Source organism: Haliotis rubra, unplaced genomic scaffold, assembly GCF_003918875.1.
Source record: "Haliotis rubra isolate DU_JTF1 unplaced genomic scaffold, ASM391887v1 Scf276, whole genome shotgun sequence".
Taxonomy (NCBI): Eukaryota; Metazoa; Mollusca; class Gastropoda; order Lepetellida; family Haliotidae; genus Haliotis; species Haliotis rubra.
This window is the reverse complement of record NW_025766847.1, coordinates 983,622-1,000,206: the sequence shown is the minus strand read 5'-3', so window position 1 is coordinate 1,000,206 and position 16,585 is coordinate 983,622. Positions and strand designations below refer to the sequence as shown.

The window sequence follows — 16,585 nt, the reverse complement described above, 5'->3', positions numbered from 1 at the left end:
CCTGTAATATGTTTCCTAGCAATGGACATGAAACTTTTAACTACTTAAATTTTTGTAACGACGTTTCAGGGTTATTTCTTTACTCTTCATCAGGAGATTACCGAGTGTTTGTTTGATTGTTGTTTAACGCCTCACTCAGCAATTTACCAGCTATATGTGGCAGCCTACATAATCGAATCTGGTTAACAAAGATTGTCAGTTGCATATATTGACTGACTATAGGACAGTAGAATGTACACTAGGTGTATGTATAGATGTCTTGGTCTCTGTTGGTGGCTGTCTTTCTAGATATTTGTTAAGTTTATTATTATCACAAGTGGAAGCCGCAGGGCCTGACTTTGTGTGCTGGCGACTGGGTCCCTGCCTCTGAGGGTGTGGGTTCGAATACTGGATGGGACTCAACCCGACGAAAATACTAGAATCTGTTATTTACTGAGAAAGTGTAATCCCAAATATACCTTGTTACATTTGACCACTTTCTAAATGGTATTGACATATCTCGGCAACGAAGGTGAACAAACCAAAATTGTCCACTCCAACGTCGTGAATACACAAAGAAATTGTTGTGTATTCACGATGTTGGAGTGGAAAATTTTGGTTCGTTCACCTTCGTTGTCGAGATATCGTGGTCAGGATTAGTGATGAGATGTTGCGAACTTTAGCAGCAGCAGCAGATTATATCCTGTTTTCTTATATTCTGGTGAATGTACTTGTGTCAATGTACGTACTGTGTACTTCTTTCACGTTTCTAGAATTTTCTGCTGGTACACACGCATGCTTCTACCAGAGACCATATATATAAATAGAAGTTGTAGTAATCAAAGATAAAGAAATCATTATGTATGGATGGAGACATGCATGTAATGTCCGCTTTGTCCAAACAAGTGGCAGGTTTTAGGTCATGTCCATTTTGTGCCTATGTTGTTTGGGGAATCGTAGACTGGTCCCCGCCCCTGCAGTGCGTGCAGCTTTCCGCCCTGAGGCGAATAAGGGTGGGAGCCCAGTCTGGACATGTCACCTGCAACAACACTCCGGCACAGCGATGCCGCATGGGACTCTGGGTAGGAGAGTGTACCTGCAACATCCGGGCATTTCGTTCACACTGTAACAAGATGGCGGTACAAGGCGAAAAGAAGATATCGGAGTTGCGTGTTGTTGATTTACGCCAGGAATTGGAGACACGTGGTTTAGATAAAGCTGGTGTAAAAGCTGTGTTACACGAAAGGCTTGCAAAGGTGATTTTTTAAAAAGTTTATTGGAAGTTGACCATGTGCGGACGCAACATCTAGAACCATCAAATCGGTCGCCCGCGAATAATTCGCCCCGACCTAAATTACCGTGAACAAGGTCACTGCTGATATGTACGTCACTGTGTGTATGATCACACATGCTGGTGATGTTTTGAATCCAAGCTACATTGCCTTGCCTAATTTTGACCTGATCATTCCAAGACAATAAATGATACAATTCACCGGACAATATCGGTGGTGATGTTTGTGCGACGCTGTCAGTTACACGTGACAGCGTTACTAATAGGATATCTGTTATAGTATAATAGGACTGTTTTACGAGTAGGACCATGAAGCTCACACGTAGAATGCCCCACTTGCTTCATGTGGGGATTGGTGAGACTTTGGCATTCACAGTAAAAGTAATCTATAAATGACGCAAATATTTGACATTAACATAAGGCACACGACAACTTCATTGACAACCTCCAATTTGGGAACCATTACAACAACCATGGGAGTTGCGATCATTCCTGACAACCTTTTCAGGTGGACTTTAGCTTAACCTAAACCCTAACCCTTGATTTAATTCATGGCTAATTCACTTTTACAATACAACCAGAAATTATTGAGAATTTAAAGATTGTAAAAGAAATTTCACTCATTACTCACATATTATACTGGGACTCTCTATTATCGTGGGCTCTCTATTATCGTGGCACGCGAAAACATCGGGAAAGCAGAAACACCACGCCCCGCATCTGCTGTTTACATATGCAAATTACGTAAAATATATTCAGCGCTCTTGAAAAAGTCATCTATTTCATTTGAATGTTTTTTGTAATCGGAGAAATATTAAAGCATTCATTTATTCAGTAAGTTCTAGAACATTTTGAAACTAGCATGACCCCTATTGCCATTACATCTAGCATGAATCAAAACTTACTTCATCAAAAGCAATCCTGCGACAACTATAAGGTCATTTGCGTATTTTCCGTGCTAAAAATATAACAGGAAGTGACGTATGTATGCAACTTCACTCTGCACACGGCAGCAACTTGTATGGTATGTTTTAAGCCGGAAAAACAATATTTTGTAACGTTATTGTTACCTTGTATTCAAATGAATAGAAGTTTCTGATGTTTGGGTTAAAACATATTACTAATGTGAATGAAATTCCTAAATATTTTTAAATGATCAAACTATTTAGTAATTTAGATTCGTTACTTGTCTTAGTAAACGTTTCACAGTGTCATCTGCTTGTACCGTGTGCCATAGTAAGAAAATAGCAACACCGCGATAATAGAGAGTTGCTTCAATTTCCGGGTCAAACGAGACAATCGGAATTGCCGCAATGGTATTAAACGAGTTGCGACCATGTGTCACATTACTTGTGACAGAAATGGAGATTAAACATCAGTCAACTGAAAATATATATAAAATGCTAAATGTCAGTAGCCATTCATAATCCCGATGGCAACAACATTAACTATCGCGATAATAGAGGGTCCCATGATAAATGTGAATATTAGCAGAACATAACTCCAGATTCAAAGACAGGTGAACAGTTAGTATTTTGTCAAGTCACCATGGGCAGCAATGCAGGCTTCAATGCGGCGGGGCATACTACTGATCAAAGAAGTTAGAAAGTCGTGGTCCATGCTGTCCCAATATCGGACCGCCTCTTCTTTCATTTCAGCAATATTTGTCAGATTTTTGTTATTGACACTCCTTCATAAGTCCCCTAACATTTTCTATTGGATTTAGGTCAGGGCTATAGCTTGGCCAATCTAATAATGTCATATTTTGGGTCCGAAACCAGGCCTGTGATTGCTTTGAACGATGTTTTGGGTCATTGTCCTGCTGGAAAATCCAAACATTTCCATAGAACACGTGAGCAGATGGAAATAAATGTCCCTCGAGAATATCTGTGTACCGCTCACTGTTCATATTCCCTTCAAATACACAGAGGGGCGTTGCCCCTAACACAGATATGCCACCCCACACGTTAAATTTCGGACTGTACTTTGGGTGCTGATACAAAGATTTTTCAGTTTGTTTGGTCCAGGATTTCAGTGTATTAGGAAACAGCCACACAGAATTTTCATCTGAGAAAATCACGTCCCAGTTAAAATTTCTATGCTGTAAGCACCAGTTCAACCATCACTCCTTTTGTTCAGGTTTCATGATCGGTGATGGAATTCCTCGACTTTTCTGCCAACCCATTGCATGCAGCCAAGTTCTAATTTTCTTCTTACAGACAGCGACAGTTCCTCTATCAATCATATCCAGCCTTACGTTTTCTAAACTCCTTCGTTCGTTTTTAGAAACAAGAATACCAATCCGCCTCCTATCACCGAGAGTCAATTTTCTGGGCCTACCTGCGCCTCCCTGGTGCTCAATGCCATATCCAATTTCAATATTTTTCAAAACATGATAAACAGTGGACAAAGGGATGCCTGTTCTACTTGAAATCACTTTAGCTGATCTGATGTCCTTGTTATAATAATCTAAAATCAACTTCCTCTTCTCTAAATCATCCATACTGAGGATCAGTGAAAATGTCGTCTGCTAGCAAGTAAACAAAGGGGGGTAACTCTTCACAAACTAATGAAAAAAAAATTAACGGAGTTGTCTCTCATGAATGAAACCAAGCACTTGATAGCTGGTCAAGGTTGTTTATACTAGAAATCCAATTTAGAGTGTATGTTTGGGTTTTTTTAAATGAAAGTAACATATATGTTTTGATTTATGTGGCAGGAATGATTGGCAGTCTTAACAGACAGGTATCACTAGTTCAAATGTCACAGAAATGACTGCTTTGTAGAGCTACTGCTGTCCTGCTATGTATATGTTTTGGTGTAGTTCACACTCAAAGCACTCCTGTGTCCAGGCATGAATAGCACACTTTACTGGGCAGATTTCTTCAGGCAGCTGACCCATGCCTGAATCCAAAGGATCCTACAGGGGTGCTAAGCCTGAAGGATGGGAGAGAAATTCTGGATCTGTGAAGCAAGAGCCACTGTCAGCAGCGTGGGCATGTTGTTCATGCAGTAGGGAGATGACTCACATTTATTATCCTTAGGGACGAAAATGGCAACTGGAAAACAGGTTTACTCCCATTTGTGAGACCTCCCAGTTGTGAGACAATGGAGTAGGTAATTAGCAAAGAAAACACACCTTACTCCCCTATCTGATAGAATGGAGTAACCCCAGCTAATTATGGATTAGCTATTTAACTGAATCTTGTGGAATCTAATGAAACTCTAAAAGATAAAGTAATTAACCTACTCAGGTAAATGGTTTTAAAAAATAAACACTTTGTGTAGGTAACTTCGTGATCATTTGAAAGAGAAATTAATTTACCTACTCAGATTTACGTGTTTGAAAAATCTAGCAATAACTGTTGCAACTATAATTAATCCAAATGTATTTATTAACCTTTGACTGCTCTTTCTGATCACCATTATGGCAGGCCTTCAACAAGTAGAATATATCACCAGTTCACGAGAATCTTTTTCAGTATTTCAGTATCTAATGAAAACAATAAATGCTCTTCAACGAACAATGTCTTCTGTGTTAATTAACTCATTAATGAACTACCAGTATGCCTCCTGCGGGTACTCTTCAGCAACAGGGCTGTTCCCACTTTCATCGTAGGGATGGGGAAGCACCACCTGTGTGCACTGAACCATTAACTAATGTGTCTCACAACTGGGAGTTCTCACAAATGGGAGGACACCGGAAAACATTCAGGCTGACAGGTCACTCTTGATTGGTTTACCATGGAAATATAACCTGGTACAAAATGATACATCAAGTTGATTTTGGTTGATGTACAGTTTTATACCCTGAATTTGATGGATTATTAGCTGGACATTTAGTTCATGGTCATGTAAGGCCCATTGCACTTGCCATAATGCTAGTTATAACAAACACCTAAAGTAAAGCCAGAAATGCTTGGAAAATGCTTTTTTGGCAATTATTTGATCATGGTTGATATGGCCCAAAAAAATAAATGTTGTGGTTCCGATTTCCTACATTTCAGAACTAGGGTAGGTAGGTAGGGTTTTGGGTTTTTTTGCAAAATATTTTTACATTACTCATGTGTCAGAAAATATATTTAATTTATTATGTGGTGAGTAAAATTGTTAGGCTCAGCGGGAATATTTAGGGTCGGTCGGGAAATCGGAACCACAAGCTTTCTGTTTTTTTAGGCCTATTTCAGATTCAAAACTCATATATAATCATTCATACCACCTCGACCTAATATGGCATATGAGTAATCACGATGTACCATTCCTTAATCATAATGATCACTTGTAAAATATCAAAAAACTTAGAAAAAAAATCCATGGTAGAAACACTTCTAAGAAACAAACTATACTGTGACCCACCTGGCAGGCAGACAGGGTGACAGCTTTAATGTAACGCAGGGGCAGTGCATGTCAGGGACCATCTCAAAATATCAAGTGTCTGTATCGCTGCTGGTTGAGGACTCTAGCGGAATTACAACAGGTGCAACTTGGCTGACGTTAACGCCGTTCCACCTCGATGGTATTGAGCTCACAGTGCCGTACTGGTGTACGCAGAACTATGTGGCCTTGTTTTGCAGCTAGTTCGTCAGTGATGTACTGGATTGGCTTTTTGTGCTGCCAGATTTTTTCATGAGCTGGGGCTTCGTTTCTGATTACCTGTAAGGCACGTTACAGGAAGTGAGAAAATCCTAAAACTGAGCCTTGAGATTGCTCATGGTGGGTGTGATGGTACCAGGGACACGCAAGTTATGGTAACTGGCGTTATCCAAAATGATAACGTATGGTATGGATTTACAACTTCTTTAATATTTACAACACGACGTTTCTGGGCTACTTCTTGCCCCTTCATCAGGTGAATGACAGAATATGATACAAGCAAAATATATAGTATGTACAGGAAGCCAGTGAGATAGTATTACAGATGAGATGTACAGAGATTAAGCGATGTGTTTAGATGAGATGTACAGAGTTCAAAGAGATGTTTATGCAAAGGGTGTACAGAATGTAAAGGATTGGATATACATGATTGGATTGATTGATTTTTATTATGCACGGTTTCATCAAGGTATATAATTTGAAACCCAAAATTGCGGTATTCTTCAACTGTTCTGAGATTAGCTGATCGCATGGACAGGATTGAGTACTTTTCTCTAGACACAGCTCTGTCATCTCCCCTTTTAGTGTACCTGAACCCAATTTCTGCTCTAGCTACAATAAGTCTTGTTTTCGAGACATTTATTGTATCTTTGATCTCATCTTGTACTTAGCACACGTCAGTAGGATTTTGCGTTCATACAGTTTGTAAACTGCATGGCGTATGACACCCTTATCAAAGCTATCCAGTTTGTGTTTCCTACCTGGTTTTGATTTTGATTACTTTTAAACAAGACAGTAGCGCTGGCTATCGATATTGATCAAGATCAATAATAATTAACTGAATATTGATCAATTATCAATAAATATATGATTGTGTAACTTTGAAGAAAAATGAAAACATTATTGAAAGATATCAACATGCTTCACATCACTGGTGAATGGTGACATTTGAATTTGGTTTGCTAACAAGACAGCATCTTGAACATAATTTAGATGCAGCCCATCAATAAGAGATCACTTTATCTATTGTCTGAGTGAGTTAATACATTATGGTATTTCCAAAAATTGATATATATTTTTAGCAAGCTCTAATATACAGCATCTTCTTTACAGTGAGAATGACGTTTGTTGAGACTAACACAGTTCTCGCTTGCATTTGCTTCTGTACCACTAGTAACACGTGACCAGTCTAGGTTTCCTGTCAGGTCTGTAGTATTTACCATGTGTAGAGACTGTTCTCATGTCATTCATGAATGCCTTAAGGTCATACAAAACCAAAACAAAGTGAGGAAATTGAGTTAGTCATGATTTAAAATAAACTGTAGTGTTGCATGGATGATAATATTAATGTAATATTAGTAATGCAAAAAGAACTATACACCCTCAACTGGTATTAAACTGTATACATATAAATCAACAGCATGCAGTGTCTTCTGTTCTGTTCATCTTCAGGTCTGATTGGTATGAACAAAATAAAATCATCACATCACTTCATCGTGGCTTAGTTTGGCATAGCTTTGCTGTATCTATGTTATGAAATATTTCTGAATGTTTCAAAACAACCATTACCCACTCCTCTCAGATCAAGGATGCAAGCTAATTTGCAGCATTAAACTGCCAAACAACAATCACATGTAACAATACTCAAATTTGCCACTCGCTTTTATCATGTGTCACAAGTGGGAAGAATCGGTCAATAATTCTCTCACTAACCTTTCCAGGATAGATAAATGCAAAAACATGGTTTATATGATATATCGTGAGAAAACAAGTAGTCCTTTCGCACTTCTCTGAACTGACACTTGTGACACCCTGTTCCAGGCATTAGAGGATGAGGGACATGACCCGGATGAATACACATTTGCAGTATCAGATGCTACACCCAAGAAGACAGAAGAAAAGAAAAGTAATCATAAGTATATGTCTGTAGTTAGAACCCATTTCTGGTGTCCCCCGCCGTGATATTGCTGGAATGTTACTAAAATTGATGTAAAACCATACTCACTCTCTCACTATATGTATGTAATGTAATCAGTAATCTTGGTAAATAAGCAGGACTTCACTATCATAATTTTTCCTTATCCTGACTCATGCTAATTATGCTTGTCTCCTTCCTCTTGCGAATGATAGTGGAACACTTGAAGTTCCCTTTAAAAAGCAGACCTAAAATCACTCCCCCAGAGTAGCGTCCCTTTCCTCCCTTTGGTGCCCATATGGTCACATGATCGGCAATTTTTGTCACTCTCTCTTCCTTCGCCCTTGAAGACAGTTGTGAGAGCACCTGGGTCCCTATACGGCACATATCCCCTTATAATTTTCGGACCTTACATCAAAATTATTGCTGTATATCGTTTTTAAGATTATATTCTACATTACGATTTGAAATTTCATCTAAAAATTTCTGTTATTTGACATGTGTTTTCTTCATGTTTACAAGTGATGAAAGCTTGTATTCATTGTAGGTACCGAGTGTCTGCGGCTGACCCTCATTTATTATGTCCTAATTGCACTGTTTCATGTTCTTTCAGCTCTCGCTGTGAGTGTTGTGTACATTTAGATTCTGTTGAATTTAATAATTACCTTTTTTCCATCCATAGACGTGCTAAGGACTGGGTACGTAGGTATTCACAAGTCATGTCTAAATCGAGGGATTACGCTGATAACCGTGTGTTAACCACTGCTGCAGATATTCATAATTCTAGTGAATTGCTGAACGTTTCTCAGGAGCAGGTCGATGTACCAGAGGTGAACGCCGTAGGCCATAAGAGATCGCTCTACTGAACTGACCTCATTGCAGATGAGGAAGGCCAAATCTTCATCTGCGCAGAAGAAGAAGGCTACTACCATGAAGACTTCAGCGAAGTCTAAGATCAGCTCTACACAGAAGACAAGGTCTTTCTCAGCCAAATTGTTCTTCCGGAAGAAGCAGATGTTAATGATGATCCACCCATCATACATGAAGTCAGTAAGAAGACGAAGAAGACCTATCAACGCAGACATTGGGTACCAGAGATAGCAGCAGCGTCAACTCGTCACGAGTGCAGCGAGCCTTAGATGACGTCTCTTCAGTATCGGATGCATCATCCCTGCAGCAGTCTCTTCAGACAATGGAGAACTTCAACCCGGGACTGTTCATGCAACAGTTTACAGATCAGGTTGCTATGAAGACCGCTACAACGTCTAATAGCCTGTGTGAAGGCTCTACAGTCTCCCCACCACATCTGGATGAAGAGGGAAGCCTGCGCGAAGGCTCACGAACACGACGATCTTCCCCATCTGAAGTAGACGCCCCAGAGAGTGCTGCTAAGAAGTCTTCACGCAGGAAGGAATCAAGGTGTTCTCCCGAACCCTACATACGTCGCAGATATGAGTCGTCATCTCCATCGGACTCTGACGACCATCAAGAGCCTGTGCGAAGGCACTTCTACAGAAGGAATATTAGCTATACAAGCTCTCTCGGATGAAGGCCTGCACGAACGGTTATGTTCACGAAGATCCTTACTGTCAGAAGTATCAGCAGTTAGAAGCCTGGAGGATTCAACAAACGCCAGCTTAGCGTTAGCAGTCCACAATGGAGCCTCCACGCAGTTTCAGCGTCGTTCTCCAGGATTCTACAGACTGCGCAGATACGGATATTCCAACTTGGACCTTCATAAACGTGCGCCCAGGCACTTACGGGGAGGATTATAATCACAGTCAGCACGTCCCGCCGATAGCAGATTTCCCCTTTATCATACGGAGCCGTTCATGATACATCAGGGTTTGAGATTACAAGATCAGTGAATCCTGTAATAGATCTTCAAGATGGAAGATAACGCAACTGGACACTACAACTAGATGATGGCTGTGTTGGATCAACGCGTGGCTGAAGGAAGAGACGCACACCTGAAGTAACGATGTCAGATAACATCCGATGAAACACTGAAGATGAATTTTCATCACATGGGCTTACAAGATTTCAAGGGGACATTTAGCAGCATTGTCGCAGTTCCTCAGCGAGACATCGGTTACGGTCAACTTTACAGAACATCTGTATAAGATGACTGCAGTAAAGATTATAAGTTGAAGAATACGGTCACAACAGACAGGGAACAGTCTGCTTACATCGATACTACGCGGCGAAGTTTTCGCGCGCGCGCTTCCACTCAGCCATCAAGACACGTGTTCACTCGTATAACTCCGGCAGAAGCCGAACAGGAAGGTTGCGGACAAGGCCGAGTGTTGAAGAAATCAACGACTGCACAAAATTCTACGAGGATCACTTACCTGCAACACCGGTGATGTCAGTCACGTGTCAGGAAGTCGTCTACAGTTGTAAACAACTCTTTCAAACGTGGCAAAGGCTCCATTTACAGTCCAGTTAGCAGGGTACAGCGTGGTTCGACTGTCTTCACGGGTCATAGAGGACTTCCCCTGTCAGCAGATTTAATATTGGTTATCTGGGGACTTGCAGCGACAAGCGTGAGACGATTTCTGCTTACGGCAGCCGATCGGCTATAAATAGATTTCACATCGATGGCAGTCCCAGTACATCATAGATTTTTGCTGATCTAGAGACGACGTATTATGCATCATCGCTGCACATTGTTCGGATTCTGGTGACAACATATTCTTTACATAATACCGGAAGATTGATGAGACAAACTTCAAGCAATGAACGTAGACATGATTGCAGTAGATGGCTAGTAATCTCCTAATCGCAGTTGGAACCAATACAGGATCTTCAATACAGACAATAGGATCTCCACTGGTAGACCTCATTGCAACAAAGTTCAACAAGCAACTACCAACATTCGTCTCTCCGATTCCGGATCTTCAGGCATGGGCAACAGACGCTTTAAGCATCTCGTGTGAAGGACTAAACGCTTATGCGTTTCCACCTCCAGCATTACTACCACAAGTAATACAGAAAATCAAGCAGACGACAACGCTGCAACTGATTTTGGTCGCACCCTATTGGCCAGCGAGGGTATGGTTTCCCGTTCTCATACAAGAGCTTGGAAGACCAACCCTGAAACTACCACAGTGGTCGAACCTGCTCGTCCATCCACACACCAAGCAAGCTCACGGGAATCCAGCATTGTTCCAGCTACAAGCGTGGAGCGTATCAAAGCTTGCCTGAAGACTAGAGGGTACTCCGCCAGAGTAACACTAAGTGGCAGATATTTGAACAGTATGCAACGAGGAAAGGCTTCACAGCAGCAAAAGCAACCCTTCCTCAAGTGGCGGAATACCTGTGTCATCTGCGACAGACGAGACACTTAAAAGGTTCAACACTCAACGTACTTGGCTGCTCTCAGCGCAGTTATCACCATGAAGATGGGTCTTAAGCTGACCAAAGTACCAGAGATACTGGCACTACTACGTTCGTTCATGTTGGAAGACCAACAAAGAAATTCAAGGCTCCTGCCTGGGATCTTAACATAGTTCTACAACATCTCACAAGTAATGTCTATGAGCCTCTAGAACGGACATCCTTTGAACTACTGACTCAGAAAACCCTGTTTCTGATCGCCCTAGCAACAGCAGCACCGATGTCAGAAATACATGCTCTGGACTTCGAACGAACTCAATTTGAATCATCACATCGTGACATCGTACATCTAGGACTGAGATGAGATTTTATTGCCAAGAACCAACTGCCCGGCCAACCTGACAGACAGTTCCACATCCCAGCACTCTCTACAGTCCTTGGGCCACAGGATACACAGGATCTATCCTTATGCCTTGTCAGAGCACTAAAAGTCTACCTACAAAGGCCAAAATAAGGAGACGAAAATTCAAGCGCCTATTCATCCCCTTATCCACTGAGACGCTCACCGAAGTCTCTCGGACAACAATATCGATCTGGATGAGAGCCGTTATACTAAGGGCCTATAAAGCAGCAGGACTTGAGCCTCCAATCCACATGAAGTCAGAGCCCTGGCGTCAACACTTGCTCTGCATGGAAACTGCTCGATTACAACTATAATGGAGGGCTGCTTTTGGAGATCGAACACAGTGTTTGCCAACCACTACCTCAGAGACATTGCCACCGAAGACGTCTCAGGCATTCACCAGTTTGGGCCACTTGTTGTAGCACAACAACTAACGGTTCCACAAAGGCACTGAGAAAATCTCACCCTTTTTATCACGTGACTTGTGAAAACCAACGCTCTGGAGAGCAAATGGTTAAAGTCCATGCACATGTCTAGGACAGACTAGCATGAGTGATAGACCCTGTACTTGTATAGGACATACTTGTACATGAAGAAGGGTCGCATCTCCACTTGATGCGCGCATCAAGAAATGGAGTTGCAATAGATAACTAATGGAATATTAGTACAATGTATATCTAAAATGCATGAGAAAATGTCAGGAGAAATTTCAGAAGAAATCTGACAAGTTGTGGTCCCCCCAGACTCATCAGAGAGAAGTTGGAAGAATCTTCAACAAGTGCTGTTATAAGTTCCCAAGGGGGGTAGAACAGGACGTAAATCTTCAACCAGTGAATCCAGAAGTGGCTTGACCCACCACAATTTCCGACAGATTCTGCAAGCATAATTAGCATGAGTCAGTATAAGGAAAAATATGTAATTTTCTGACTAAAATTGATATTTTATACTTATCCTGACTCATGAGGTTAGCCCTCCCAACCTCCCCTCTTATGGCACTGGATTTCCCTGTAAATCCGGGTGTCGGGCTTACATACGGAGAGTGACAAATATGGCTGATCATGTGACCATTTGGGCGCCAAAGGGAGGAAAGGGACGCTACTCTTGGTGAGTGATTTTACGTCCGCTTTTTTAAAGGGAACTTCAAGGGATTTCAAGTGTTCCACTATCATTCGCAAGAAGAAGGAGATAAGCATAATTAGCATGAGTCAGGATAAGTATAAAATATCAATTTTAGTCAGAAAATTACATTATTTTGCCAAACATGACCATTTCAGTATTCTGTTATCTTGTTTCAGGATTGAGAGAAATATCAAAAGGAGAGGTAAGATTTTCTTCTTTTTTCTTTTTTAAGTAAGATACACAATAAAATTGTCACTCATAATACTAGACATCATGGTGAATACCGTCCTACTGGTATAGAGGGCTTTGGGTAGAATGATTGTTTGATGTGTAGATAGTGAACCTCACCCTTGTGTCTTTTGATATCAAATATGTGAACACAATCTGATTAAAAGTTAATAATGCTGAGTCAATATTTTTTATATCAAAGTCATGAGGTTTGGATTCTATTTATCATCCAAAATCATTCTTTCAACATTTCCAGTTTACAAAGAGTAATCACCAATGGCATAGAGGTATATTTTATTTGATTGTGACATCATACTGTTCTGCATTCATGTGTGATATGATACCTGTGGGGTGATATCTCCAAAAGAAGCCATTTTAGAGTGATAACATTGTGTATTCACTGGCATTAGGAAGGAGAAGAAAATGAGATGTTAGAAGAAGACATTGAGGGTGAACTTGATGAGGAGGGTGAAGACATTCTGGATGATGCAATCCTTGACCTCGGGGAGGATGTTGAAGCAGAAGAACAGGTTAGCATCGAATTCTGCATGTGCTGTGATGGTTGTGTTTAGGAAATGCAGCAGCATTGTTATTATAGCGCATAACTATCATATTCATTTGTCTCAATATATAGGCTTCATCCGTGTATGTACTATCAAGTGTAGAGGTTTGCATTTAGGAAATGCTGCAGTGTTGTGATTTTAGGCTCATAATACATATATTCATCGTTCATGACAAAAATATGTTGCATTCCTATTCAATAACCCGCTTCATCAACATTATACCTGATGAAGATATGGCTCATTTTTCATATATATACGGATATGATTGTTGTGCCAGGTAATAAGAATCATGTGAGTATATGTAGAAAATACACTGGTAGTGCAGGAACATTGATAGAAGTTAGTGTTTTCACTCATTTGCAAAACTGATCCACTACAGAAAAGTACTACTATCTCGAGACTTTCTTGAATTATGTTATGTACTAGCAGCTTATTGTCATATTTTATGACATGAAAGGTCTGCCTTAGCTCATACTTTTAGGGTTCCTCATTGAGTTACACTTTTTGGAATCAAGTTACATGTATTTATTTTGAAAGGTAACATTTTAGTCAAAGAGTCGAAGTAAGATACAATATTTTCAAACTAGGTTGGTATTTATTTATGTTTCACAATGGTGTTTTGTTATGACCATGATGATGACAGTGGTCAACATGTTTACTTGTACTCAACTTTCATTTACACATTCCTCTGCCAACACAAATTGAACAGTTTCTGCCAAATTAGATGAAAAAATTACTGAGGAATATTTTTTTGTTTTGACATATACCATGAACAACGAGACCTGTTTTCCAGGGTACCGATGAGGAGGCATTTGAGGTTGATGTGCCTGAGGCTGATGGAGGGGAAGGTAAGATTATGCCAAGTAGACACTGTTCAGTTTCAGAGAGTAGAATGGCAGTCTACATATGACAAATCAATAGCATTTGACTTTTCTTTACATATGATTGCAGAATAAATTTCATCATGTTCTTTCATAAGTAGGTCATATATTAATACCACCATCTTTAATATGATATTGTAGTCTTAAATTTGAGAGAAGTTATAACTTGCAGATGTAAATATATTTACATATATTATTCGGTATTGGCTATCGATGGAGCCAAGGCAACATTGGCAAATGACAAGGACTGACGCTGGTATTTCATTTAATCACTGTTCATTGGGAAGCCAGGACATGACTTGATGGACATCTCGGCAGTATATTGTCATGTGACCAATCTTGTTGGTATTTCTGTGCATGGAGAAACAGTAGCTGAGACATGGCTTGGACAGATATTTCGGTCATGGTCTGGAACAGACATGATGTGACTTTCCTGCCACTGTGTTGTTTGTTGAGGAGCTGACACTAACAGACAAAAAGATCATGGACACTTCCCTTGTAGAGAAACAAACTTTGTAATGAAGACTGGTGATCTTGCAACAGTTCTGGGAGTCAACAGAGGAAGATAGTGTCTGTGAATTGGGCAGTTGTTGGATGACAGTATTTCTTGTACCAGCTCAGTACATTTGATCCAACGAGTGCAAGCTGCATGAATGAACATTCCTTGGACTTCATATGAACTTCTTCAAGGCCATCATGAGTTGAATTTTTCCTATCTCATTATGTCTGTTGCCTTATACTGAACTAATATTGAATTGATATTACAAGGTAAGTATGAGTTTTGCTGTCAAATGGACATTGTGTAATGTGGTCTAAATTTCTTTTAACTTGAAAATTTCTTTAGCCCCTCAAGATGATGATGAAATGGAGATGGTTGTCAGGGAGGATGATGGTTTAGTAGACTTGGGTGAGGAGGATCTTGAAGGTGATGAAGAAGTGCCAGCAGAAGAGGACATGGAAGATGTTGACCCGGGACTCAAAGAAGATGCCGAGCTGGAAATGGAGACTGAATTTATAGATGAGGCAGAGGAACAAGAGGCTGATGAAGAAGTGACTGAGGTTGTGACTGTTCCTGAAGTCCCCTCAGTTCCAGCCCCAAATAAACCCACTACACCAGCAAACACCAAGGCTGCTGCTCCAGCAGTTAAATCAACACCTGCACCAGCAGCTAAAGCGGCACCTTCTTCAGGAGCTAAAGCAACACCTTCTCCAGGAGCTAAAGCGACACCTTCTCCAGCTGCTAAAGTGACACCTTCTCCAGCTGCTAAAGTGACACCTTCTCCAGCTGCTAAAGTGACACCTTCTCCAGCTGCTAAAGTGACACCTTCTCCAGCCGCTAAAGTGACACCTTCTCCAGCAGCTAAAGCGACACCTTCTCCAGCTGCTAAAGTGACACCTTCTCCAGCTGCTAAAGTGACACCTTCTTCAGCTGCTAAAGTGACACCTTCTCCAGCTGCTAAAGTGACACCTTCTCCAGCTGCTAAAGTGACACCTTCTCCAGCTGCTAAAGTGACACTTGCACCAGCAGCTAAAGCAGCACCTGCAAAAAGTGCACCCAAAGTTACTCAGTCTAAGACAGCACCCGTGAAAACACCTGTTAAACCAACAGCTGCAAAAACACCTGCAGCAAAACCAGCAGGCACACCTAAGAGTGCACCAGCAGCCAAAACTGTTACAGCAGCAAAGACACAGGCTGCACAGAAAGCTCCTGCCAAGACTGCTACTCGATCATCCTCACCTAGAGTAGCAGCTAAGGCAGCATCAACTGTAACAGGAAAACCTGCAGAAGCAACAGCAGCGAAGGTAGCAACAGCAAAGAAGGACATTCCAAAGGATCAGGTCACTTTGTTCGAAGCAACAGATGATTCTTTTGATGTGAGTGTTGATGACACTCAGGTGAATGAGATTGATGCAGATCTGAAGGAGAACAATGGAGAAGGAAAGACTGGTGATGCTGACACAACAGCAACAAATGACAAGGCTGTGGGAGGTGCTGGAGAGAATATCGAAGTGAAGACAGAGGACATAAGTATCACAGCAGAAGAGGATGCAAAAAATGAGAAGAAAGAAGATGCAAAACCTGCCAAGAGGTTGGTTTGGTTTGTATTGATGTCTTCTTGATCATGCTAACATCTTCAAGGTTGCTGAGTTTTCACTGGCTATTACGACCAGGTGAAAGAGATTCTCATTGTAGATGGCTGCTTCAGTCATATTGAAGTTGGCTTACACCAATGAGTTAAGTATTCTTTGGCGTTTGCTGTCTTTTAGATGCTT

General features: G+C 40.9%; 1 protein-coding gene across 1 annotated transcript; it reads left to right on the top strand.

The window, feature by feature from the left end:
* Positions 1-1,029: 1,029 nt before the first annotated feature.
* Positions 1,030-16,585, top strand: LOC124280924 (nucleolar protein dao-5-like). Its single transcript, XM_046716917.1, has 6 exons — positions 1,030-1,235; positions 7,685-7,769; positions 12,816-12,841; positions 13,278-13,397; positions 14,224-14,278; positions 15,156-16,585. The coding sequence occupies exons 1-6, from the start codon at positions 1,050-1,052 to the stop codon at positions 16,430-16,432; spliced, it is 1,749 nt and encodes a 582-aa protein (XP_046572873.1). The 5' UTR covers positions 1,030-1,049; the 3' UTR covers positions 16,433-16,585.